The sequence below is a fragment of the Hippocampus guttulatus genome, chromosome 2 (genome assembly GCF_054856545.1).
Source record: "Hippocampus guttulatus isolate MCC_2025c chromosome 2, RoL_Hgut_1.0, whole genome shotgun sequence".
Lineage (NCBI taxonomy): Eukaryota > Metazoa > Chordata > Actinopteri > Syngnathiformes > Syngnathidae > Hippocampus > Hippocampus guttulatus.
Window position 1 is genome coordinate 29,496,961 of NC_141262.1, and position 27,530 is coordinate 29,524,490.

Below are 27,530 nucleotides of genomic sequence, written 5' to 3' on the forward strand. Positions count from 1 at the left end.
ACTGTTCAGGAACCAAACGCGACAAGGCACAATTTATTGGCTCGCGGGCGCCCTCCCATGTCTGTCTCGCTAAGCTACAGCAACGTCCGGCTGTTGCGCAATACGAATGACGAAGGCGAAAATAGGCGGTGCTTAATGCGCAAGCTTGCGCCCTCTGCCGTACCAATAAGGTCGCTGCAACGAAAGCAGACATTGGAAGTCAAAGGCGCCTTGTGAACGTCTTGTGACGGACGAAAAGCGTAAACTCGAATCCTCCCGGGTTGCTGCTGAGCGCCGACGCGAGGATCACGCCGCTTCCTCGACCTCCCCGACCAAGGGTACGTCGCACGCGCAGACGACGCCGTGCTGCTCGCTTGGTGTGCGTCACCCCGCATTAGCGCCGGTCGTCGTTATGACGTGCGCAATTGTGTAACCGGACTCGTGTTCTTCATGTTTCCCAATCTGAATAATTAAGTCGCCTTAACTCCCGCGAAGAGTGCGCATGCGCGTAACGAGGGGGCGCTCTTTTCACGGCTTGTTCGGAGCGAGCATGTTGATGACCTTTGAAACATCGAATTGGGCTCGAGAGAAATCAATACCGGAAGAAGGGGGGGGGCGTGCTGGAAATGAAAGCATTGCAATTCATAGAGCTCGATGCACTTTTGGTTGTTTTTCTTGGTTGTCCCCTGTAACTGGTAAGAAGAATAATGATGATGCATCTTGACCTTTCGGGCCTCTTGTCCACCTGCACTTCCCCTGTCACCCCAATTCTGACAAGTTGATGTTTTGTTTGTTTGTTTGCTCTGTTGACACGTCAGGGTGTTTCATAATAAAAGTGCGTGATGTAGCATTGAAGGCAATCGCGGCCGCTCTCTCTTTCTCTCTCTGTCTGGACATCACCCTCCTCTCTCTTTTCTGAGCTTTTTTGGGGCACACTCGAAATAAAAGGCTTAGTGTCCGTAAATGGTTTGCATTTTACCTTGGGCACTGACTCTGGGAAAAAGTTTCACATTTACTTCAGGTGACAAAACGATGAGGAAGTGCCACCCATATTCACGCGCACTACTCGTTCGTGTCCAGTACAACCTTTGAAAATATGGAAATGATCGCCTTCATATTTTGGATTTTCTTGGTGTTGGTGCTATTTTTATTGACCTTTTATGACCAATAATTTTTATCGAATAATTATAGTTAAGATTTATTTTTAATTTTCTGACATTGACGGACAGTTCATTTTTCAAACTCGACCCTGATGGATAAATTGGCTGTCCGATATCAGCTCTTTTAAAATTGTACAATACAAAGATCACAACATTCAACCCCCTCCGCCCCCCCAAAAATCTGCAAAATATTTGTAGATTTTTAAAGTTTTTTTTTGGCCAATTTTTCTCTGTTGTAAAGGTAAGTGAACATTAAAGGACTATTTATTGTAAAACAGTCTAAGGTACTGCCAGTAATAAATAGCTTTGTTATTGTAAGCATTCATGTCAGGTATCAAGTACAACTTTGTCAAATGTGCAGCATAGATGAAATTTCTTCCCTCTCACAACATACAACAAGAGGAGCCGCTATATATATATGTATATATATATATATATATATATATATAATGCGGTTTCATTCTGCCAAATATCATAATATTATCAAGCTGTACATAGTTTTACAGTGGCTAACAGTCAATATAGCTTTTAGTAAGAAAACCATTTTGACCAAGACTTGGGCTTTCAATCTTACTGTATTTTGGTTGTTTTGATGGCATTTGGAGAGTCAAATATTTTTGTGTTGCTCCTTATGATGTTGAGAGTCACATCCACTTGTTTAGTTCATGACTCTTATTGTTGTTGTTATTGTTGTCCCAGAGGGGCCTGATGTGCATGCGAAACAAAACAAAGGCCTTCAAAGTACAGGCTGTCTCGAAACATGAAGTGCACGCAGCCACTTCCTCCCGAAGCAAAACAAGCCGTGCGCGCATCGGAGCACTGCGCGCCCCCTCCCTTTTGCTTTGCGGCCTGCCCTGCTGAACGGTGCAAATACAGCGCATGCTTTGCCCCTGCCTTAGCAACGCTGCCGCCGCCCTCTCCTCTGGCGCGGTCCCCCGCACCCCGCCTACTCGCTTCTCTTTGCCAGCGTGCCCGAGTAGCTGCCTGGAGATGAAGGAGCTAATTAATTTGATTTGGGCAGTGGAAAAAGCAGCCGGCCGTCCCCTGTCCCTCCACGCACCCCCCCCCCCCCCCCCCCCCGCCCCCGTGCGCTCCACCCCCACTTTATTTTCCACCTATCCTTCCCAGTTTCGTTTGGCAACGTGCGCAGGCTCATTCCCCTCTTGGTCACTTGCGTTCGATTCCCCGCGCTTACGAAACCAGCGGTTTGACGCCGACCGATTGTGTTTTGTGCGACCGGCTTTTGAGATGGAGTGGAAGTCGTCGACAATTGCGGGGCGGCCTCATTCAGAACCTGCGCGCGAGCCCTTCGCATCTAATCCGAGGCTTCCTGTGTTGTTTTTGCAGGTCAGGCCCACCATCCACAGCATCTGACATGCAAATCCCTCGAGTGATGCCGCAAAAGGTGAGTGTTTGCATTTTGTACTGTCAAGAACGGTCCATCCCCTTCATTGTATCAACAGCGCTTTTCCCAATGAGGCAATCTCAAACCATCATTGGCTGGAAGCGTTTTATGTTGTTGTGGTGCCAAGGAACTAAGTTGAAGTCAGTTGTCACCCCATCCGGTGGCATCTGTAGGCACTGTTCTAGCAGTAGTTTGAATTGCAAATGCACCACCAAGTTACATCCCCCCCATAATCCGATCCCGGCCTGACTTCGGGCAGTGGACTTCGGGCAGCAGGTGGACTGCACTCCGAATTGTTCGCCGGACAATCGCGAGGCGTGCACATAGACAAACAACAACCATCCGCGCGCAGAGTCGCACCTCGGCACAATTTACAGTACAGCCTTCCATTCACCTGCCGCGCATGTTTTGAAATGTGGGAGGAAAGCGGAGTACCCGCAGAAAACCCATCGCGGGCATTGGGGAGAATATGCAAATTCGGCACAGAAAGGCCAGAGGCCAGAATCAAACCCACGACCTCTGCCCTGAGAGGCGGACGTGCTCGCCAGTCGGTGACCGTGCCGCCTCATCCACAAACACTGAAATACAATTTCAAAGGCATTGTACAACACGGCCCTTGGAAATAAAAGGCCGACACTTGATCTGATTTTGGACAAACAGAAAAAATGCGTGTGCATTACTTCCACCTCCGAAGCTAAACTTAGCTCCCTCCCCAAAACGCAACGGTTGTCTCTCAGTTGAGACGGTCACTCTGTCATGACTTTTTTTGCGGTCATTTCACATACGTTGGAATGACCGTGTGAGTCATGTAAGTGTGCCGTTTTCTTTGAAGATATATTTCTACAGGGAAAGGCAACTCTATACCTATCTTGGTATATTTCAAAGTGAAACGTTACACTCGCATCTTTTTAAGCAAATACGATTCTGTTGCACCCCTGACACGGACACATGATACAAAGATAATCAGACAGTGAACCCGCCCCCCTGTCCCCACACACACCACATTAACAAAACCAAAGTACAAAAAGGACAAAGAAATGTAAAACAGTCAAATGTTCTGCCTTCATATATTTATTTTGGTCACTGTTAAGCGAGCTAAAGAGAAGTTCTTTTTTTCATCATATAGCTACATTAATAATTCGTCGATTGATCGGGCAACGGAATTTCATTTTGCCAAATATCAGAATCGGTATCGGCTTCAAAAGAACGCATTTCGGTCTGGCCCGATAAAAAACACGCACATTTTTTTTTGGGGGGGGAGCGGGGGTGCTGTTTTTAAATAAGAAAAATTTCACTCAACACTATTGCGCTGTATTAAAACGCAGCGTCATCGCATTTGCTTGCCACGCAACCCCTCGAGCACAAGCAACGATTGCGCCTCACAGATTGGCGGTCACAGTTCTTCTTCTGTGTAGTTGAAGTGGGGTGTGGCAATCCAGCCCGGCGGAGCATTGCTGCCACCGACTGGTAACGTCCCTCCACTGCAAGGGCACTTTGACGAATTGCCGGTGGCCGGAAGTTGTGAAGTTCGCTGCCGCCATCTTGCGCCGGGCGTCTGAAGCGCAGTGAATTGAGTGTAAACGTCACCCGAGTTTAGTCAGTCAGCCGGTGCATTGGGTTACAAGTTCGGAACGAATGGATATTTTGTACGAATGATTGGAGCTCCGGCAGTAATAGGAGAAAAACAAACAAACAACGACCGTGGAAATGACACGGTCTGTCTGTCGGTGCCCTCGGCACCCTCGCATTTTTTTGCGGCGCAGCGGCCGCAAAAACAGCTGCCTCGGCCTAGAAAAGCCTCTCGAAGAAAGCGCTGACATTGGGTCTTTTCCCAGGTTAGGTCCCGCCCACTCGCGAACAGCGTCCAAGTCAGCCGGAGGGCGCGCTCGTCCTCCCTCTCCCGAGGTCGCGGAGGACGCGTGCTGACGCTCCGGCGTCGCTCGCTTCGACGCCGCCTGCGCTCGGGAGGGCAAATGTGTTGATTCATTGCGTCATTTGGAATTGAGGCTTTTGGCGAAACTGGCTCAAACAGCTCACGACTGGCCGAGAAACGATGGCTCTCCGTCGGAGCCTTGATCAGCGAAAAAAACAACAACCCCCCAATCCGCAGTCACTCGCCTGCGCTACATTTGAACAGCCCCGGGTTCCAATCTGGACTCGGGCCCTCCCCGCTGTGTTGCGGATTTTCTCCGGGCGCTCCGGCTTCCTTCCACATTGCGCCAACATTCTTGTCGAGTTGGCTAAAGACTCGAAATTGTCATCAGAGAAAAGTTGAGCGGCCGGACGCTTTGACTCTGATAGGGGCAAACGACTTCATTTGTGGAGCATTTTTTTCTCCAAGGTTAATCCCTGCGAGTTGAAGCGAGAATTTTTAGTCAACAAAAAACATGACAACATAACAAGCAAACTCGATTTCATTATTTAAAAAAAAAAAGCTGCCACTTATACAGAGAGCACTTTTCGACCTCAGGTACTGAAACCGCTTCACTCTTTTTCCTCTTTGAGCTCCTGATGCCGCAGCAGCTCGCGTTTCTTGCTCAAGGACACTTTGGGATTGAAGCGCCAACCTCTCGGTTGGGAGACAACCACCCCTAACCGCTGAGCCATGAATCAACTGTTTTTTATTTCTCCAAATCACAACAAACAGGATTTTCTTCTCCAAGAGCAAAGCTAAAATAAATGAAACATATAAAAGCTGTGCTGCTGACTGCGTGCAGACCTAAACAGTCAAAACTCAGGACTCTGTTGTGAAAACAAATAACATTGCTGATAAATATTTCCAAGCCCATGAATGTGCTTTTCCGCTTCTAGGCCATCCCTCTCGGCGCAACGGAAAGTTCATTCATTTCCGGTTCTGGATGTGTTTAGCGTGCACGATTCTCCGTCCCGAAGGCAGCCACTCCTTTTTTTGCCCTGCCGTTCAAAGTTGGACGCGCTCGGCTTCCACGCTGGCGGAAAGTGTCATCGACACACAAGCGCTTCGTTGGAGTGTCGGGCGCGCTAGCCGTGCCGATCTTAGGCTGAGCTTAGCACCGAGCGTGGCCGCCGCTGCGCCCTTCCTCGTTGTCCCTTTGTGAGTATCGTCCGAAATGGAGCTTCGACGCGGGCACGCCTGACCGACTTTGCAGCCACTCCGCCAACGTGCGTCAGGCGCACGAGTAGCCAGCCAGCCAGCCAGGCGAAGCCTCCGTGAAAGTAAAGCAGAGCTTATTCTGGGCGACGCGAGTTCAGCGACGCTTTTTTGGAACCGTCTTGGTGGTTCTTCTCCTTCTCGTAATTTATGGTGATGCTTGATTCTCAGTTTTGCTCTTGGGGTGCGTTTTGATGAGGTGCAAAATGCGGAACGTGCGAGGCGCGAACGCTGATTTCCGGGATGGAGAAGGATGTCGTTGGCGCAGGAGAAGGCAGGCGTGTCCTTTACTTCCTGCCCTACCCATTGAACAGCGTTTCCTCTTTCATGCGATGATCTCGCCGTTTAATCCGCAAAGCCTCGAGCTCTTATTCTTATTCTTATTCTTGTCTTTTTTGAATGGGCCTGGTCTGCATGCGCCCACCTTTAATCTGCCCGCCTCTCGTATAACAAGCGCCACTTGAAAGGACGGGTTATCATTGAAGACGTGGCACGCAGTCCTCGGTTTCGGCGCCATTTCTCGATGGCTGCCGGTTGGCTCAAAGCACATTTCTGTTCCTAGTTGCGACACAAAAACGCCGGGAACACCTCTTCTTGAGAGCCGGCGCCGTCAGACTGCTCAAATTGGGCCAGAGGCTGCGCTATTTATATATTATCTCTCCTCAGCCTTGATTCCTTCATTTCTTTCCGACTCGCGCGCGCTCTTTCTCTGTCTCTCTCTGGCTCGCTCGACGCCGGCCTTCGCATGAGGAAAAAGCTTTGACCTCCTCGCGCGCCCTTGTCGTTCGACATTCCGCCGTGTGATCATTGAGCGGGCCGCTTGGTGTGCCGCCACGCTGAAAAGGATGTTTGCTCGCAATGTCACGTCCTTCCCAAATGTCTTTGCGCCATGTGGCTGACATGCTTTTTTGTCCAGAATAATAGCCGCTACGCTTTCCACGAGGGCCTGACCCACATGGCGCCGTTCTGAGGCCGGTGCCCATATTTCTATTTGGAATGCCAAAGAACCGACGAGTCGGCCGGTGAATTCCTCATCGAGATGGCGACTTTTGTAATCTTTTAATGCTCGCAACAGAAATGTGACAGCTACAGGCAAAGCAATTGACTGTGTGACAGCACTTTGTCCTTTCGAATTTGCTCAGCGTCACAAGAGAGAAAAAAAAGTGTCCAAAATTGGCATTCTTTTCGCCATATTTCGGGCAGTCATGGGGGGTGTTTGGATGTCATGACCTTTTTCTGATGCTGTAATGAGAACAACAACAAAAAAAGACCAATAATCATAAATGTCAAGATTCTGAGGGCAACAACATCAGCCACTGCTCACCCCTCCACAGGCTTTGAGGCCTGGGTCTCCACGCCCCCCCAGCCCCCAAGTGCAAAGCACACGAGAACCCCCATCCAGACGGCACAGATTCTGTTTTCTCTTGTGGAGGCAGCGCTTCGTCATCAAGCTGCCAAATTGGTCAAACTGGTCAATCCTTCAGTCCGTGCAGCTCTGCTTACTTTACCCAAGAAGACACACACGCAAGTGTTTCAGGCAGCGCAGTTGCTTGAACGTGGCAGATCTTCACCCAGCCTTGCCGCCAAATCATGGCCAGAGAAATTTGCGGCGAGGGTCGTCTTCTTTGCATTATTCGGCTGAACGGAGAATCGAGCGCAGAACCTCGGCGCTGTGAGCCACATGTGCTAACCGCTAAAGCGTCTCGCTGCCGTGTCCTTGGTGTAAATCCTCCCAAAAAACCCCCCCAAACCTTGAATTGGTTTCAATGCGTTTTCGATTACTTTTCCTGACTGTACGGACCATTGTTCAAATACGGCAAGTGGATTCTCACTAAAGTTTCTATTTATGGTGCGACCTTGGCGGGCTGGCCGGCTCCACGTTGTCAGAGAAGATGGCTTCCTGCTTGCCTGTGTTTTTCTTTTCTTTTTTTTTTTTTCTTTTGGGGTGGGGGGTGCGGGGGTTGTTTTCCCTTTCGCTGTTCAGATGTCGCTTGGTCGCACAGTATGAAAAGCCGTGATCACGTTAGGGCCAAAGATCCATGAATAGGGGCGGCCGGACGACGGGGGCGCTCTGAATGGCGCAGCTGATGGCGACCACGCGTGCGGATTCGGCACGCACGCACACTGAAGCTATTGTCTTTGCCGCCGGGCACGCCGCTTCTTACAAACGTCTCGCTTTTCTTTCTCTCGCTCTTTCCACCGGGATGTCATTCTTCGTCACGTGCACCCGCGTGGGAGTGAATGATTTGGCAGTGGGTGGCAAAAAAAAAAGTTTGTCCTCCAACTCCCGAGAGCCGCCAGAGAGGTCACAGGAACAACACCCAATCCCGGAGCGGTTCCCATGGCGACCAGCGCGGCGGCTCACAATGAGGGCGAGAGGGAGAAAGCGAGCGATGAAAGGGAGCAAGAGGGAAAGGGCATGAGGCGGGCGGCCGGCCGGCCGGCGTCAGGATTCACTTGGTGGATTCGAGGGGGCGGGGGCTGCTGAGATGGTCGCTGGGAAGGAGCGCGATGGCCAGCCCGACAGACTTGAACGGGTTTAGCGTCGACGCCTCCGATTCTTTGACCAAATCCCTCTGAACACAGCCCAACGCCGCGAGATCGTCGCTCAGGATAATCTTTGCGTGACTAAACGGGCCTTCGCTGACTGATCAGATGTTGATCTTCATTTCACGCCGTGGTCCGAATCGGTGTGCTGCTGCTGCTGCTGCTGCTTCTGCTGTGCCCGCCTTTGCCACGGGGAAGCGCTCCTGAGTAAAACGGCCTTGAAGCCACAGAGAGGACTAGCCCGTTTCCGCGACCCAGTAAGTGGCTGTAATATCAGTGACTCCGCCGACCTCCGAGAGCCCGGTGCGTCGCTGACAAAACGTGCGGCCCGGTCTTTTGTTGCCTGTGCCATGGCGCCGGGAAACCACAGTGGCAAACGTTGACGGCCGCTGCACAGAAAGGAATGTTGTCAGCTCACTGTTTTCACTCCGCCGTGCCTTCTTCTATTCCGTAGCGTCCTATTGTCTGTCTTCGTGTGTTTGTCCCCCATTTGTGTTCAAGTATCCGTTGCTTTAAATGGCAACGTGACAAGCGGCCACCAGCTTTGGAATCAACCCCCCCCCCCCCAAAAAAAAAAAATTGAAAAACAACGGAAAGAGCGCTTCAAACCCATTGACTGCTGCTGACCTATTCCACTGCCCACCACCGCTCTTCTTACCGGTAATCTTCCATCTGCACGAGAGTGAAGTCGAGTTTTTCGGGCAAGCGCTGGCATTTCGGAATTTGGGCCCGGTGGATCTTTTCAGCTGAAACTTGTCAGCCGATCGGAGTAGGGCATTCCTCGAATTGATGAAAGCATACTGTTTGACTCAGAGGTGTTTTTGGACCAGCTTTTCGATGGCCGATATTACTTAAATGTCAGGTGAAGGGGCCATTCCAAGCAGACTCAGCATTTTGAGTTCTCGGAAATCTTGTCACGGTGTGACTTGAAATCATCCAAAAACGGTGCCTCCAAGTGCTAACTGCTACCATGCCATTTAGCTTGTTCGCATTCAGGTCGCAGTGGCCGTTCCTGAGCTGAAGTACTTTGATTGTTTTCAATTGGATGTCCATTTCCCCCGGTTGTACGTTGAGTTGGACATCGACTTTTGGTGCGAGTGGCATGAAACAGGTTGAAGGGGCCAAACCGCCTCGAGTTGTCAAGTGAGTGGAACCCAGTTTACTGCCACCTTGTGTCAAGACATGTTTGGTGGCTTAATTCATGTGGGCACGGCCCCTCGCTGGCCTTCAAGTCTGGTGCTATCTCCCCTGGACCTGATCAGTTCATGGACTTGGGCCACTCAAGCGCAACCTGCCCAGTTTACGCCCCGTTTCCATTTGACCCTCCCGGCCCTTCTCCAACTTTTGGCTTCACAAGCCTATTCCCATCCGCCGCCATTTGCCTGCCGTCACTTTGTCTGCTCTCTCTCTCTCTCTCTCTCTCTCTCTCTCTCTCTCTCTCTCTCTCTCTCTCTCTCTCTCTCTCGCTCGCTCGCTCTCTTTTTTCCCGTCCGTCCGTCCGTCCGTTCCTCCGTCCTCTCTCCCGGGGTCTTTGCGACTTGGCTCAGTTCCTGTTTGTTTTCAGCCATTTTGGGGACTCGCCGCGCTCGTGACAAACTGCTTAAATGGCGTCCTCGCGGCTCGCTCTGCCGCTCCCTCCCTCGCCCCATCGTCGGGCTTTGTGTATATAAAGTCGTGCGTTTGTGCGTGTGCGCGGGGAGGGAAAAAGGGAACGACACTTCCAAATAAAAAGAAGATTGGATTCAGTTGGGTGGGGTGTGAGGGGAGGAGGGTTTTTTTGAGGGGGGGGGGTCACTTGCAAGGGGAATTGGGAAAAACACTCCGAGTGGTGTATGCTCGCGCGCGCGCGCGTGTGTGTGTGTGTGAGGTAAAACCTGGTGAGAGAGAGAGAGAGATGGCGGGAGAGAGGGCAAGTTCGGGTGTGAGAATCGCTCCTGCCCTGTCTTCATACGCCGCCTGTGTGTACTCTCTCTCTCTCTCTCTCTCTTTCTTTTGCTCTCTTGCCTTCCCTCCCTTCCTCTCTCTCGACCACAGACGGAGGGGAGAGAGGGAGAGAGAGAACGCGAGAGCGAGCGAGCAAGAGAGAGGGGAGCGCGGGGGAGAGAACACATCGCAGCAGAGATGCAGCAGGAGGCTTTCCGAGGTACGTTCTCTCTTCTATGCTCGCCTTCCCGGCACCCGGAGAGGGAGAATAAGCGGAAGAGAGGCCGACTTGTCTCGTCAGCCCAGCCCTCGGTTGCCTTTCCTGCTTTTCCGCGCGTGAGCAGGAGGCGGGTTGGGGTGAGGGAGCTGGCCATTTGTGTTTATTTGTCGCCATGCGTGAGTCGGGCGTGAGCGCGAGTGGGTGTGTGCGCGCGGACGGCCGTCGGAACGCGCGCGCGCTCGCTCCGCGCGCGCGCACGCCGCGAGGCCTTCGTCGAGCTCATCCTCGGCCTCTGTCGCACTTCTTTTTACCGAGGGCGGACGCTGAAACTTTTGGATCGTTGCGAGCGGGTGGCGTCGCTCCACTGGGGACTGACAGGTCAGAACGTGCATGAAAGGGACTCGGCGGTGGGACATCCGCCCCCCCTCCCATCCAACCAGCACATGTCTTTCTGTGTTCCTTTGGCTTGTTTTGGTCGCGGGCCGCCCCGTGTGCCTGCGTCGTCCATTTTAGCAGACTGTTCTTGGAGGGCATATTGATGCCCTAGCGAGCAGTTTGGGTGCTTTATTTGTATTCTTTTGGGGGACCAAAACAGTCAGGCGTCAGCTGCCGACCACTAGCCTTACATGGTTTCCATGGTTTCCGAGCCCCCACTCCCCCACCCCCTACAATGAACGTATGGAAAGTATGATGCGCGCTTCTCTAAGGGATCGAGGTCACGGGGAAGATGTGAGGGTTTTGTCTTGGCGCTTTAGCCGAGGAGCTCGGAAACTTTTGGGGTTCGCGCACATTGTTTTCCAATCCGAGGGCCACCTCATCATCGGAAGGCCACTTCAACTTCAAGTGATTATTTCATTGCTGCGTTTCCACGAACATAATTTCTTGCCATTCATTTTTGACCCTCCAAATTCCAGTTTGTCAGCACAATCTGTAGAACACGTTCTCTGCACGACCTTTTTTTTTTGGTAATATATATATATGGATCGGCAAAAAAAGTGGCAAAATATCGTCCAATCTTTTGGGGGAGAATGTCATTATCGTTGATTTATTTTGTTATGTATTCACGTGTGTAAAAAAAAAAAAAACATAATACATCAGTACTATACGACAGTGCATATGCAAATCAGGAAACAATTTGTTTCGAATTGCATTTCAGAAAGTTGTTTTTGGATTTTCTCGATCAAGAATTTTGACCTGTTGCGTGTGGGCCTGGAATGTAACCTCCACGATTCAAGGGGGGGGGGCTCACTAGAATCATGAGGCTTGGAACCAGCTGGAGTTTTGTTCGCTCCAATAATGGCAGAATATATCTTCAAAATCTGACAGCCGATTTTAATCAGCTCCTTAATTTAAAAAAAAATCTGTCTCCCCCATACATATATATATATATATATATATATATATATATATATATATATATATATATATATATATATATATATATATATATATATATATATATATATATATATATATGTATACATCGAGAGAGATTGGCTGGCAGCCAGCTGGGGGCGTCGCCCGCCTCCTGCCCAAAGACAGCTGGGATAGGCTCTTGTTGTCATGAGTCAACGTGTTGAAAAAAAAGGTGGAAAATGGGGGGAAAAAAATCCATTCTGATTTTTAAATTGTGGGCCCTCACATTTTTTGTGGAGAAACCTATTCACTGTTTTTGTTCTCATGAGGGAGCCATATCTAAAATAAACGTATTGCTTTGGCACCAAGAACTGTATTGAAACGAGGGGAGGAGCTTAATTTCACCAAGCAGTAGCCTTGGCGAATAGAAAAAGTGCTTTGCGGCATCTCCAGGCAATTGCAAACCTTTTTTTTTTTTTTTAATGGGTGGGCGGCAATTACTGGCAGGTTTTCGTTCTTGCCGCGTTTGTTTGATTTTTCACTCCTGAAAATTTTGCAGAAAATAAGTATCGTCTGACACGTTGCCATGGTGACTTTTTGGATCTGTATTTCATCTGTGAAAGCTTATTTGAGCTTGCCAAGAGCAAACGTATCACACGGATGGGCTGTCGTTTCGACGTGGTTTCGGTTGACCCCCCCCCCCCCCCCCGGCTCCCGACTGCCAAGAAGCGACGCTCCCCGAAAAGGATTTCCTGTCATCGTGGTTTCGACCAGAAATAGACCGCAAACTTTAAAACGTGACGACTTTTAAGCCACTGTGAAGAACAAAAAGTACCAAAAAAAAAGTTGGGTGAGGCAACAAATTTTGAGGAAAAATTGAAGTTGGGTAATTCAACAAAATTTTGGAACTCGTGCTGCATTTTCTACACAGAATTCCGAGTTGACAGGACTGAACGGTCCCCTATCCCCAAGATGGAATTCCCGTAAAAACACCCGGGCAACTTGTTTCGGGGCACACGGCTCGCTTGGTTTGTTGCGCTAACTGCCATGGTGGTGCGTAGTTTTGAAGTTGTTCCAACTGAAATGACGGCTTTCAACCAAATACGAGTTGTGTTTTTTTTTTTTTTACAGTGTAGCATTTCAAATGGGTTCGGTCCTACTTTGGTGAAGAGATCGCGAGCCAAGGCAGGCACGGCGCCGCCCTTCCCGAATTGGCTTTCCGCTAACTGTGAGCCACCAAATTCTCGGGGTGTTTTTTTTTGTTGAAATGGGAACGGCTTCTGCCTTGGAAAGCATCTCAGGAAGGTCATTGCCGTCGTCTCTCTTCAGAGAAGTCGCAGCGTGCCGACGAGTTGGGCGCGGCGCGGGTGCGCGTGGGCCGCCGTCTCGTCCCCCTCCGTCCCGTTCCGCTCGGTCTTTGGCGGCGGCGGCGGCCGGGTGGGCTCGCTCGCGCAAACAAAGCTCGGCGGCGAGTCTTGACAGACAACCAAGCGCGGCTTCCGTTCGGGCCCGTCCGGGAGTGAAAGCCCGAGCGGCACCTTCCCCGTCCCGCATGCTGCCCCCCCCCCCCCCCGCGTGCGCACCCCCGCAGCCCTCGCGCACGCAACAAACGCGGCGGACACGCTTCTGCTGCTTTTTGCGCGATGTTGTTTTCAGTGGGGCGGGGGAGCGCCACGGCGTCACGTCCACGCTCGCAGATTCAGGAAGAGCGCTAATTCCTCAAAGCTGCTTCTTTGGAAAAGCTCCACATGACGCACACTAGCGGGAATACCAGCCGGCACTGGCAAAAGTAGGACAACTGTTACAGCCATCAAAATATTGTCGTGAATGACAACCACGTTGGTTAGGAGTCATACAAATAATGAGACCTTAGATTATTATTCAAATGAACTCCAGCACATGGCACGTGCTCAAAAAAGCACGGCGGGTCGAAACCGCGACACCCCCAGTACAAAACAATGCATTTTCCATTTGATTTTTTTCTTTAAAAAAAAAAACTTCATAAAATAACCCACCGATTTTAGCATCCACGGTTTTGAAATGAATGAATAGGTTTGTTGGCGACAGCTAAAGTCAACGTGCCTCCGATTTGACAGTGAAAGACATATTTGACGATTGACATTGAATTCTTTTCCGTGTTGTGATGCACGTGAATGACTTGGCTCTCCTGTCCGATTTTCGTTTGAATTGTCACCCGACGTGATGGCTTCACGGACGGCTCGTAAATCACAGCACCAAAACGCAGCTCAAATGGACCTTTGTGATTGCATGCGCTGCGATTGGCTGGCAACCGCTTCAGGGTGTCTCCCGCCTACTGTCCGACGACACTTGGGATAGGCTCCGGCACCCCCCCGCGACCCTTGCGAGGATGAAGCGGATCGGAAAAATGAATGAATGAATGATTGCATTTCATTGTATTTTTATTCCATTCATCAATTCGTGACTCCACGACTCCGCTCACGATAAATCGAGCAACTTCAAGCTCAGATGAACCATCTTTGAGGGCTAAAAGCTTGTTCACGTGCACAATTGATGCGGTCTTCATGTTTGGATTTGATGGAATCCGAAGGTCCGTTTCAGAAATCCGAACTAGACAATGTGGCCCTTTGCTGCACTTGGAGTAACTTGAAAGCCTGACGCTCAGGAATTTGTGCGAAGGGACACATCTCGACTGTTCCGAGATCTCAGAATGATGGGGAGGAGCATCGCCAATTGTGATTCCTCCTTGTGTGGGCGACTTGGCCACCGGGGGCAGTGTAGTACACTCACCGGAGACTGAGTCCACTGCGGCGACATGAGTTGTTCTTTGCAGAGGATAAAGCACGTATGCCAGTATTGTTCTGGAGTCTCTCGTCATGTGTGGATGTGGCCTTTGTGTTGGCCAAAGCTTTGTCACCTTGCGACGAGCGGTGCCATTTGTGAGCCGCTCTATGGAGAGCAAAGTGTGGCGTTCACCTGCAGCTCGTATCTCAAAGGGGGTTGCTCGTGAGTCAAGGCATAACCTTGGTCGGACGCCAGGCCCCGCCGCGATAAACTCAGTATGTCGACACCCCTTGTATGTCAAGACACGGCATGATTCATCGGCTATTCACCGGAAAACCAATATTTGGTCGTTTTTTGTCGTTGTTGCTATTTTTGAAACACATGAGAACAGAAGACAATAACGTTGAAAGATTTTTTTTTCCCTCTGTTGTAAAGTTCAACAAATACTCAAGGAGAACATATTGTCGGGCAGTAAATGTTCTGTCTGTCATTTACATTTTCAATCAAGGACCAAAAAGAAGTGGCTTTATTCAGCAGATGTTGTTTTAATTCATCACTTATCGTCAAATGTCAGGAAATCTGCATCGCTCGGGCTGCCACGCTCGGCCTCGACATTATACGCAGAGGCCGCTTGAAATTTTTTTGGGCCAATTAAAAAAAACAAAAAACAGAAAGGTGTGCACTCGCATGATTTTTTTTTCCTCTCTGTTGTAGATTTGAACAAATACTGACGAGTCAAAGGTCCTCCCTGTAATCCGTCGATTTATCGAAAGCACAAAGGGACCCAAAAAATATGTCGTTTGAGTGCGATTGACCGTTTCTCTGTGTTTTTCTTCCGCCAATTGCCTCAAAATCCATTTCAGTCGGGCTCGGATATCCGCTCGACGGCACGACCGAGCGAAGGTTGCAACGTCAATACGTGGAGCCGCGAAAAAGAGGCAAGGGACGGACGGGGAGACCTTTTCTCGTGCTTGTGCCTCGGCCAGCCGCGGCCGTCATGCAGCCTGTGCCTTCGCGCGGCGCCGGCGTGCGTCACAGGGGGGGGGGAGGGGGGTGGATAGCCAAAGGGGGTGGCGGTTGCGAAGGGGAGGGCAGCGTCGCTTCGTCTCGCGTCACTTCGCTTCGCACGCACGCATGCAGGCAGGCAGGCATTTTCCTAGCGCGGGCGCCAGATCAGACGCTGACATTTGGAGCCCGGGCGCCGTCTTTCGCCGAGTCCGCCCACTCGCAGCCCACCGGGGTGCTCGCCGTCAGGGCTTTCCTCTCCGGCGCGTCGCCAGTTCAGCACGGGTACAAATCACCCGAGGCTTTTGGGCCTCGCAATTCAGTACGCCAAGAAGAACACCGCTGTCCTTCCGCGATTGGATGACGGGCGATCGCACAACTTCGAGGGCAACTTTGGCATCGTCGGACGACAAAGCGCACGAGCGGAGACCCGCAGCCCTCGACTCGTCCCGCTCTCGTCTTTGGTCCGAATTAAGTCTTTCCAATGCGGATTTCTCGAGCGTTTGAAAACGACCGCCGCTGTACATCAAGCGCTGTACACGGAGCAAAAAGAGGCCAGGCAACAACAAATGAATAACGATGACGGTAGAAAGCGCCAGAAAAGTCCCACTCAAAAATCAAGTCTCATGCCGAGTCCGAAGCCCAAGAATCTAAATGATGAGTTTGAAAGATGGGCGGCGACGTGGCTTGCCAAGAAGGTTCATTCCAAAGACGGAAAAGGCCGCGTCCCCTCAGAGTCTCCGCTTAGTTCTCGGCGCCTCGAATAATGTCCCGTCCGCGGACCGGAGACACCCGGGCAGGAGCTCCGAGAGGTCAGGTGGGAACTCTAAAAAAGGAGCCAGAGTAGAAGCGTTGCGCTCCCTCTTTATACGAGTAGCTGGCAAAAGGCGAGCGGCGGCGTTCTGGACCGACTGGAGACGCTTGATGGAGGATTGGCTGACTCCCAAGTCAAGTGCGTTCCGGTCATCCAGCCGAGATGTGACAAGGGCATGAAGGACTGTATGACTTGGGCGCTTTCAAAGTATTGGTGGCTGGTAGCGGTGGCATCGGCGAGTCCCCGATACCTTGAGAGAAGGCCGCTCCTGATACTCGCCCGTCCCCTCGTCGCCCGCGCAGCGCAATCGTTCGCGGGTCAAGGTTAATCGCATGCGCTCGGAAGTCGCCGAACGGCGCGGCGCCGTTTGTCAGTGCCGACCCTAAAACAGGCCCCGTTGTTGACGCAAAGGTTCTTTTGCCACGGCCTGAGCGCGCTTTCATGACATTTTTTATTTCTGCGTTCTTTTCTTCTTATTGCCGCGATGGTGCGAGCGTCTGCTTTTGCTTTTGTTCCCGACTTCTTTTCTGCTCCTGCCGGTACCATTAGCTTGAGCCAAGGCTCTGTTTTGAAATCGGCGAGCGGTCGCGCTCGTCCATCGCGGCTTCGGCCTCCGTCAAAAAAGAATGCGGACTATTCAGTTTTTTTCCGCCGTGGCCCAGCCCCCATGGTGATTATGCGACAGTGACGAGGCCGTGAATGGACGACGCCGGCGCTCTGTGGTGATGAGGGAGCGGGGAAGGAGTGTGTGATTCCCGGCACAGCCTTTCTGTCGCTGCCTTTCTCTGTCCGCTCTTCACTCTCTCTCTCTCTCTCTCCCTCTCGCGCCTTCCTCTGCAATAACAGTGCTGACCTAGTTTCTGCTTGTTCAGTGCTGCCTGTGGAATTTTACAGCGGCCTGCCTTCCTTGCCGCCTGAAAACGCAGGCAGCAAAGCATGACTGAGGATTTTTGTCTCCTCGCGTCATTTGCGCTCTTACGCAGACCTCCCCCCCCACTCCCCCGCTTGCCAATCGGCACTTTTACAAATTGCCCCTCGTGAATAAGTCATAGCCTCACTAAGACTCGTTGCAAGTTGTCGGCGCACCCGGCGCTACTCCGCGCGGCGTCGTCACGCGCATCAGCTGCGCCTGCGGTCGGAGGCAAAAATTGCAAAAGAGCTCGTCTCGCGTTCTATCCGCTCGGCGGGAGGCAGCGAGGCAAACGTCGGCCGTGCGGTGGCAGGAAGTAACCCTGCGCGCATACTCCATGACTCTACTCCAGTCGCTTACTATGCAAATCTTTCTACTCGAGGATTTAGTTGTCTGATGACTTTGCGGCCTCGCTTTGAAGCTTTGGGCTTCATGAAGCGCTCCGCTCCGGTCGCAGCCTGACACCGCATCAATGAAATGGCCGATGCGCTGCTCCTTCCGGTGTGCCCGCCTGGGGCACCGCTCATCTCTCAGATCGTCAGTACGGCGCTGATACGAGTCGCCCTTTGGAGAGGAAAGAGCTTGAGGCCTCTCTTTTTTTTTTTTTTTTTGGAGAAAGAGGGGGTGGTCGCCGTTGCGCCTCGAAACCTGACACAGGTTAGCAAAGCTATGTGAACACATTATTTGGATCGCATAAATGTCATGTGTTCGCAAACCAGGTCTTCACACGTCGTGCAATTTTTTTCTCATGTAAAGGGGTCGAACGCGTACTTGTATTATTTGCATATTTCTGTATTTATTTTGACATAAGGACCTCCTTAGCATTGAAGTCCAAGCGCGAGTGCCGCTGTGCAACTGGCACGCGGCGGCCCCTCCCTCCCTTTTCATCTTTCCTCTCCCTCACAACGAAAGAGTTAAATTCCTGTCGAGCAGATACGAAGCACTGCCAGGAATGTCCGACGAGGCCGGAGTGGAAAGAGAGCGCGCCTGTTTCGAGGAGCCGTTGGGTCATTCATCCGAATCGATATGGAGTCTTGATTCAAAGGCCGTGGCCAGTTGACCTGGTGACTCGTTGCTTTTGCACCTCTTGCTCTTTTATGGGGTGCCTTGAAGGTGGCTTTTTGGTCGTTGAATAAGCGCTAAGTTTTGCAGTTGGGTCACGCTCGTCTTTATTTCATCGTGATTTCAATCTGGCTCCAAGTATTTGCGATTCTTCTATTTTCCATCTTCGCCCAGCTCGAACGTATCAACAGCGGTACTTGTGACCTTTCCCCGTAAAGAGGATTGCCAGCAGCTCGCATCCTATCGGAACGACAGCACTCCGCAGCATCGAATTGGGCAAAACATCCCATTTGGGAGGTGAAGAATTCAACAGATTGTCAACATTTATTTCCTTGAATTCAGGCGGGCAGACTGCGGCTCCTCGTGTGCACGCCTTGGCCACGAGTGGGAAGTCGATGACGTACATACGGAGCGATGGAACGCCGAGACCAGCGAAGCCGTGGTTGACGCTTCTCATCTTTTTTTTTTGCGCAGAGCATTAAAGCACACTGGCCTGTGATAGAACAGTGAGAGGCTCTTCCAGCGGATGGCGAAAAATGCAAGTCATCGCTCCATCCGACTGTGCACCATGCATCGTGTTCAACTGAACAGGCCTGGCCCCCCCCCCCCCTGCCCACCACCAAAAATAAATAAATCACATTGAGATGGCTCCTTCGTGACATTTTTGTTTGCGAGATTTTCTGGACGTTCAATCCGCGCCTCGGCTTCATCGACTGAAGTGTCGTGAGTGCATTTGTGGGAACGCTGAAGACACCTGTTGTGTTTTTCTTCTCCTTTCAGATTTCGGGTGCCGGTCATGGTGTCCGGGGTGAAGGCGTGGGACCCCCTCCACGCGGGCCTGATTCGCTCTCGTCTGAGTGAGCGCCACCCCGCTTCCGGCTTCGCGCCGCCCTGCGCCCTCGTGCATCGCGCCGCCGAGGACGACCCTCGCCGGCAGAGTCGGCGGCCGACGCCCTCGTCTTCGCCCCCGTCGACCCGAGGAAGCGCCGAAGCCTCTCCGCCGCCCGCCGGCTCGAACCGGGCCGAAGCGGACGCTCGGCGGGAAAGCCGTCAGCCGGGGATGAAGGGGAAAAGGCACGGCGGCCGAGGGGACGCGACGATGGAGGACGGGCCGGAAAACGCGGCCGACGGGCCCAGAAATGCAAAAATCACCCTCAGCTTCCCGGCGAGCGCCGGGTCCCTCCCGGCCTCGCTGACGTCATCCGGCTATTGCCGTAACGGCGCGTCATCCTCTTCCCCGCACAGACGCCGGCCTTCTTCGAAAAGCTCCGACGAGGGCTCTCTCTGGAAACTGGACTCCACCACGGACATCAAGCACAGACCTTTTAAGCCCCCGAGGCACGACGGCTCGCCGTCCTCGTCGCCCTCCTCCTCCTCGTCGCCGATGACCGCTCACGCGCTGATCGCCGGTAAGGACATCAAATCGCCGCCGCCGCTCAAGTGCTCCAAAGCGTCTCCGGAGACGCACTTTGCCAGGTCGGCGCTGGGTTCTTTGGCGGGCTCTTGCGGCGGGGACGGCTGGGACGAGAGGCGCGGCTCGGTCAACGGCACGGCTTCGCCCTCGCGGGCGGCCCAGATCCTCTTCAGCCTGGGCGCCTCGGCCTACCAGCGAGGAGGCGGGGAGGCGGAGCGAAAGGAGAAGACGACGGGGCGAGCGGCCGCCAAGCTGGGAAGCCCTCACGGACCGGGCCTACCCCCGCCTCTGCTCCACCTCCCGCCCCCTTTGCCGCCGCCCCCCCCTCCTCCTCCTCCTCCTCTGTCCGAGGGCCTCGGCGCTCCCCCCCGCTCCGCCTCCTACTCCCCCGCCGAAAGCGCCGAGCCCGAGCTGATTTGCGGGGTGTGCCGCCGGCTCTTCAGCTCAGCCGCCTCGCTCACTGTCCACATGCGGCTGCACCGCGGAAGCCGCGCCCTGGGCTGCCGCTTCTGCGGCAAAGTCTTCATCCACGGCAAGAGGCTGCACTCTCACGAGGCCTCCTGCCGAGCGCCCCTCGCCGTGCGGCCAAAGGAGGAGCCGCCGGAGGAGGGCGAGGTGCGAGCGGGGGAAGGGCAAACGGACATGGGCGAGCCCGGGCCGGAGAAGAACGGCGCCAGTGGCGGCGAGCGCGGCCATTTTGCGAAGGTGGTGGACGGCAACGTGATTTACTTCTGTTCGGTGTGCGAGCGCTCCTACATGACGCTGTCCAGCCTGAAACGTCACTCCAACGTGCACTCGTGGCGCCGCAGGTACCCCTGCCGCTTCTGCGACAAGGTCTTCGCCCTGGCCGAGTACCGCACCAAACACGAGGTGTGGCACACGGGGGAGCGGCGCTACCAGTGCATTTTCTGCTGGGATGCTTTCGCCACCTACTACAATCTCAAAACCCACCAGAAGGCCATCCACGGCATCAATCCCGGCCTCATCTCCAGCGAAAAGACGGCCAACGGCGGCTACAAGCAGAAGGCCAACGCCCTCAAGCTCTACCGCCTCCTTCCCATGCGCTCTCAGAAAAGACCCTACAAGACTTACAGCGATTCTTTGCACGACGCGCTGCTGATGTCGCCGGCCGAAGCCCCTCCCGACCCCCTGCCCGGACCGGGCCGTGCTCCGGGACCTGCCGACTTGCAAAGTTTCATCGGCGGGGCCCGTCCTCAGAGCGTCAAGCCGGACCCCGACCGCTTTTCCGGCGACGTCCCGGCGGCGGCGGACGGCGAGCGCGCGCCGTCGCCGCCCTTCCCCCGACCTCGGAAACACGACGGCGAGGCCCGCGGCTTCCAGCTGGTGCCGGGCTGCTCCAAAACCAAAAGCCACAGAGCCGCCAGAGCCGCGGACTCGTCGAGCGCGCCTTCCGTGATCGCGTACGGTCACCCCAAGCCCTCGGTCATCGTTCACGGAAACGCCGTGTCGTCCTCCGTCATCGTGCACAGCAAGCAGCTCGCCCCCGGAGGCGAGCGAAACGAGCTCCCTGACGTCAACGTCGGTCGGCGCTCCCACAAGGGCGGCTCGGGGTCGTGCAAGAGGCAGCGGGATGGCGCGGACGGCCACGGGAAGCGGTCCCGAGACAACTCGGAAGCGGCGACGCGGGATACGCAGTCCGGCGGCGGGCCGTGTTTGAAGTCCAGAAAGTCCCACGGCAAGAACGAGCCGTCGAGCCCCGAGCCGTCGTCGTCGCCGTTGGGCCCGCTGTGCCAGATCACCGTACGCATCGGCGAGGAGGCCATCGTCAAGCGCAGCATCTCCGAGACCGACCTCAGGAGAGACAAAAGCCGCTCTCCCCCCAAAGACAAGAAAGCGGCGAAGGCCGCCCACGGTCCGCGCGAGCGCCGCGTCCGCCGGCGGGCGAGCCGGGGGCGGGAGGCCGACGCGGGAGGGGCCGGCAAGGAGCGGGCGGGGCGGAGCGCCGGCAACTCCTCCGACGAGTTGAGGGAGTACAACTTTCGCCGAAAGCTGCGCGAGCGGGAGAGCGACCACGACGTGGAGGACAACCTCTGGCGGCCGTACTACTCCTACAAGCCCAAGAAAAAGGCCCAGGCCCACCTGCAGAGGTTCAAAAGCTGGCAGCGAAAGCTCAAGTTTAAGCGCGCCCTGCGGCTGAAGAGGAGAGCGGAAAGGCTGAAAAAGTGCGCCGGCAGTTCGCAAGATGACGAGGACGACGAGGAGGGCGCAAAGCCGCCGGGGGCCGACGAGCGGGGATGCGCGAGAGACGCCAAACCAGCCGAGGACGGCCGCGCAGAGCTCGCCGTCGCTGCGCCGCCATCCCCCCGGCCTCCCCTCGCCGGCGCCGCCGCCCCTTCGGGACCGAAAAGGCGGCCTTGGACCGCCGGAAACGTGGCAGAGTGCGCCACCTGCGGCTGCTGGTTCTCCAGCTCCAGCAAACGGGACCAGCACGAGCTGAGTCATCTCCTGGAGTTCGTGTGCCTCTTCTGCAGAGCCGCGTTCCCTTCCAGGGACAAGTTGGAGGACCACCAGAGAATCCAGCACCCCAAGCCCACCGACGCGTCCTCCGCCCTTCAGAAAACGCCGCTCGCCGAACAAGCCCGCGCGCCCGAACCCGAAAAGGAGCTCCGAGTCGACTCGAGCCATCCCGGCCCCGCCCGCCTGAGCAGGAGAGCCTTGTCGCGCCACACCTGCCCGCAATGTCACAAGGTCTGCAAGACGTCCTCTGCGCTCGGCCGGCACATCCGCCGTCACGAATTCAAGGAAGAGGACGTTCCGCGGCCCGAAGCCGCCGCCGTGAGCGGAGAGGCGCTCCCTCCCAAAGGCCAAGTTGTCTCCGTCATCAGCTATTCCACCGCCGACCCCCCGAAAAGCGCCGGGCCTTCATCGTCGCCGGACCGCCGCGCGGACCTGCAACCCGAGTGCGAGAGCGGCCCGAAGGCGAACGACAGCCCGGTGAACCTTACGCCCGCCAGAGCGCGGCTCGCCCCGGCCACGCCCCCCACTCTCCACAGCGTGCTGGTTATGAACCGGCCCGAATGTTTGGACTACCGCACCGCGGGCAAATGCGGCCTAGGTGGGCCGGCGATCCCCGCGCGCAGCCTGGCGGCCCCGAACGCCTCCTCCGACGTTCCCGAGGCACCGCGGGCCAGAATAACCGCCGCAGCTCCCCCTGTTTCCCTGGCAACCGTTCACAGCTCCGGTCGGGGATTCGCGACGCGAGACGGGGTCATTATGGACGGAGAGAGGCGGGCCCGCGGCGCTGCGTTCGCGCACGCTGGCTTCGAGGGACCCCCCTCGGTCCAAGATCTCCAAGTCCGGTCCCGATCCCGCAGTACGTCTCCCGGCGAAGCGCAAGACCTGACCATGTCCTCCATACTCGCGCAAGAGAGAGAGATGGAGAGGCAAACGCTACGCAAGCGGCGAGAAAGGGGGAAGGACAAAGAGCGAGGGAAAGACGCCGAGGGGGTCCAGCGCTCGAGGCAACCTGAACCGACCCCGGCGGAGCAAACGGCCCTGCTAGTTCCTAAAGAGGAGCCTTTGAGTCCCGCGCCGTCCCCCCAGCACATCCCCTGTCAGTCTCAGACCAGTCCGAACGGCCCCCCGTTGCGCAGACACGCCGCGCAGTTCCCCTGCCGCCCCGCACGCTTAGCCGCAGCCGACCGGCAGGCCCGAGAACCGGACCGGCTCACGTCGCCCGGCGGGGGAGACCGGCCCTCCGCCCACGCTCTCCTTCTGCCGCGGCCGCCAAAACCGCCCGAGCCCGAGCGCCGGGAGACGTCCGGGGGGGGCGCGCGGCGCGCGGAGCTGGCGCCGGCATGCTACGCTCACCGGGATTACGCCCTTCCCCCGATCGCGCCGGACAACTACCGGCCGGCAAAGAAGCAGCAAGACAACCTGCTGGTGTCCTCCTACCCGACCGGCGCGCTTCCCTTCGGCCCGCTGGGAAAGATGATGGTCCCGAATGGCGCCGACTTGGCCAAGCTGCCCTTCTATCCGGACCCGTACCAGCTCCTCTACGGCTCCCAGCTTCTGGCCTACCCGTACAACATGGCGGCGCTTCCCGTGGCCCTCAACATGGTGGCGCCCGGCGCGGACAAGGCGGAGCCTCTGCCCTTCCTGCCGGCCATCTTCAACTACGCGGCCGGCGCGGGGCCCTACGTGGGCACGGCGCCGCACCCCCTGGTGGCCGACCCCGGCTTCTACGGCGGTGGCAAGAAGCAACGAGACGGCGGCAGTCACAAACCGTAGGAGAGGCCAAAAGGATTCTTTTACAAGGAGGATAGGAGTGAAGGAGCGTGGCCATTGTATCACGTGACCTTTGTTCTCTGCTGTTTCGCCGTCGTGTGTCGTAGTTCTAGAACTTGATGCTCTTATCGTGACTATTCCAATAAGCACCGCGTACAGGGTGTGTTTCCGGCGCCGGAGAGCCAAGCGACTCCAAGCCAGTTTTTCGCACTGCTCGCAAAAAGTTTGGGATCTCGGGCAAAAATTCAAGATGGGCGGGGGGAGGGGGGGTCCCCTTTACATTTGAACTCTGGCTGCTAAAATCTCACCCCGACGCCCGATTTTGTGAGTCGTGAATGTGAAGCGTACGGGCAGGAACCTCCCCGAATGTGCTGCGCTTGGTGTGGAGGACAGCTCTCGTAGGTCGCGCCCCCCCCCCCCCTCTCTCGCCGGCGTCGCAAGCGCGCGTGCAGAAGGGAGACGTCGTCCGGAAGAGTGCACGACTGCTCGTCTTGACACACCGTGTGACTTTGTGTGGCCAGACGACACTGTAGGATGTGTATAGCCTAGTTTCACAAAAATAGTTGCGTGGGGGGTGGGGGGGGCACATGTAGCTGCTTTGGATATGTAGCTGGTCACTGGGTTAAGAAATGCAGGCTGGTAACTCTTGCACTTCCCTTCTTCATCTCACTTTCTTGACAAAAGAGAGGAAATGCAATGCCCCCCCCCCCCCCTTCCAAACTCCCCACTTGGAGTCGATGGAGTAAACAGTTTGAATGGAGTCAGGGTATTGCGTTTCGAGAAAATGAGGTTGAGCTCAACAGCCAAAGTGATGCCTGGACACCCCCCCCCCCCCCCCCCCCCCGTGTGCTTCTGTTCCAGTATCTCCTCGATGTCCGATGATGTTGGTGGGCAAGCCCCGCCCCCCTCGTGCGGAGCTGACTTTGAGGGCAGGGGCGAGGCCTCAACCTTCATCCATCCATTTTCCGAACCGCTTGATCCTCACTAGGGTCGCGGGGGGTGCTGGAGCCTATCCCAGCCGTCTTCGGGCAGTAGGCGGGGGACACCCTGAATCAGTTGCCAGCCAATCGCAGAGGCCTCAACCTAAAAATATGAATGTAACATGAAGTACAGCCGCATTATGGTAGACTCGGAAAATCCCTTTGAGCAGTTCGTCGAAAGCCTCGAGATCCAAAGACCAGGATGCTCTTTGTCCTCGTTAGGGAGGCCGTTCGGCCAGAGTGAGGGTATTGCATTTTTGTTTTTTGTTTTTTTGGTCCCACTACTGTCGTGTTCCCATCGCGACACACGTCACTCGTCAACTGCATTCGGTGCCATCTGACAACTCCTCCTCCGGCTGTGCTTGAGATGCGAGTGTTTTCCAGGGTACTCGCTGTCTTTTGTCGGGCGCCGCCTGACAAAGATCGACAAAGATCTGAACTTTTTTGGGGGGGGGGGCATTCCGAAAAAAGATAAAACGTCTTTTCGCTTTGACTCGAAAGAAACGTGAGCGCCGGCGGCCGTGAACTCAAATCGCTCGTTTCACAACGAGCAGCAGTTTAGCAAATAGTGAAAACGAGGATTCAAGATGTGAAAAGCCAGCACCAAACTCTCGATCTCCAAATGAAGATTTCCACACGTGCGTAATCATCGGGCAGATCTCGACGGTAGTCTTGATGCTCTTGTCAAGATGGCGAAGCGCTCGACGACGAGGAGAAATTTCTCATGTCATTTGGAGTAGCGCTCAAATCCCGTGAATAACACACACCCGAGTAGAAAAAGCAGACTTGCTTGCGTATCCTACGGTTGCCCCGGTTGGCCTTTTTTGCGCAGCGTGAATCGAAGCATACCGATCACAGTAGAAGTGCAGCTTCAAAATGATGCTCTTTAAAAAAAAAAATCATATTTCCCAAATCCCAATTCTTGCACTATACGCACTTTTAGTCATTTTAGTAAGCTATTTTATTTTATTTTTTTACTATTTTTTTCAATGTTATACCGCAATACATGAAGCATATTGAGTTCAGTTGTGCCTGAAATGCACACCAAACAACCCCTAGCTACTGCCTAGGTACTGGTCAACGTTGAAACAATGTGAACAGTTTTTATTTCTTATTAAGCCCCTTGTATAATGCCCCCCCCCCCCCAACCGGGATTTTTTTTTTTTGGGGTTGTGTGTGTGTGTGTGTGTGTGTTGTTCACAGGATCGTACAGGAGCTCATCCTGCTAGCGAGGAGAAAGAGGGTACTCGTGGCTGGAGATCAAGGTCACGTCCGATCTGCTCAAAGGGCTTTGGATAAAAGACACGGTTTCAGTTCATCTTTTTGTTTGTTTCACCCAAATAACCTTTTAGCGAACGATATCATAGTCTGGTATGCATATATACAGTAGCGCTAGCGACACGTCAGTAAACTTGGGTTCCACAAAAGCATGAGCGCTACTCGCTTCCTTACCGTCTCTCCGCTCGGATCAATCTTGACACTGTGCGCACAGCTTCTTTTTGGGGGTTTTCTCGACCCCTCCACCCCCGTCCGTTCCCGTCTCAATCTTCCATGTGTGACTTTTTCCGATTCTCACCCGAGGGCCCAAGATGGCCGATTTCTACCGGCCGTCTTTTTTTTCTTGTTCTTCTTCTCTCCTTTTCCCAGGGGCAAATGTCGAAGCGTGTGAGGAAAAACCAAAAGTCGCTCACCAAACGGGCCAGCCGTTGTTCTCGTTATTATGATGGTTTTGATTTCTCTGTTACAAAGAAAAGAGAAAAAGCCTCGCTGTATCTGACGGACGCAATATTCCTCCAATCCATTCCCCGTAGATGTGTTTTTGTTTTTTTCCGGACCACAGTTTCTTGTGTCATACAGACCAAAAGCATGCAAATGGCCTGGTGTCGTCGTGACCGAACCGGACACTGGTGGTGTTCTGCAATTGTCTGCTGTACCTTTTCGTTGAAATGAATGTGCCTCTGCTTTGATATTTAAAGAATTATCTCGAGTCAAGACGTGGATCTGCCAGATTTCCCATGTTAAGGTGCCTTGCGACGGCATAAGAAATTAGATTTGTAAATGAACGTGGCTTTGTTTTGGGGTTTTTTTTTCTTTCGATATCATTTGGAGAGAGATCTCACGTCTTTGTCTGCTATAAAGCTGTTCATAGATGTAGAGGTGCGGCTAAACTTTTTTTTGGGGGGGGGTGTATCGTGTATCATGTCTAGGAGAATACTGTGCCATAGAGAACCCTCGAAATATGTCCCTTATTTTTTTGGAAAGAAAATACACAAAAAAAAGAGAGATGTTTTTATGTTGCCTGAGGACTTTGTCTTTAGATTTGATACAAAGGCTCGTAGCCTCAGCTTTCCCAAAGTCTGTAGTCTCCTTTTCCGAAGTCTTCTTGATGCCCAAGTCCCCCCCGCCCCCCCATTTCTGTCTCTTTGCTGCAATCAAACAAAAATAAAGTATTAACCTGATGACCCAATGAAACAAAGTCACCTTTTTGGTTTGGAATTGGACCATCGATGCAAATGGAAATGTAGTTACACAACGTAATTCTGAAAAATAATTGGAAACACGTTTTTAAACGGAACATGCTATTTGACATTTAGCATTTTTGTTTCATTGCTTA

The 27,530-nt window shown here is 53.9% G+C and overlaps 1 protein-coding gene across 6 annotated transcripts; it reads left to right on the forward strand.

Moving 5' to 3' along the window:
* The first annotated feature begins 133 nt into the window (after positions 1-133).
* zbtb4 (zinc finger and BTB domain containing 4) lies at positions 134-27,375 on the forward strand. 6 transcript variants are annotated; one of them, XM_086105424.1, is made up of 4 exons: positions 156-317; positions 2,487-2,544; positions 10,256-10,364; positions 19,055-27,375. In XM_086105424.1, the coding sequence occupies exon 4, from the start codon at positions 19,071-19,073 to the stop codon at positions 23,937-23,939; it is 4,869 nt and encodes a 1,622-aa protein (XP_085961550.1). In that variant the 5' UTR covers positions 156-317; positions 2,487-2,544; positions 10,256-10,364; positions 19,055-19,070; the 3' UTR covers positions 23,940-27,375. The 6 variants fall into 6 exon arrangements, 5 of the variants coding, with proteins under 5 accessions (XP_085961550.1, XP_085961549.1, XP_085961551.1 ...); XR_015100233.1 differs by lacking the exons at positions 10,256-10,364; positions 19,055-27,375 and adding an exon at positions 18,749-19,037 and having other exon boundaries at positions 134-317; XM_086105423.1 differs by lacking the exon at positions 10,256-10,364.
* Positions 27,376-27,530: the final 155 nt, after the last annotated feature.

What these genes read in the sequence shown, in the direction of transcription:
- zbtb4 (XM_086105422.1), top strand. Translation starts at nt 10,537, where the DNA reads ATGCGTGAGTCGGGCGTGAGCGCGAGTGGGTGTGTGCGCGCGGACGGC. An exon ending in GCTCCACTGGGGACTGACAG is followed by an intron (nt 10,743 to 19,054) that starts GTCAGAACGTGC and finishes TTCTCCTTTCAG; the next exon opens with ATTTCGGGTGCCGGTCATGG.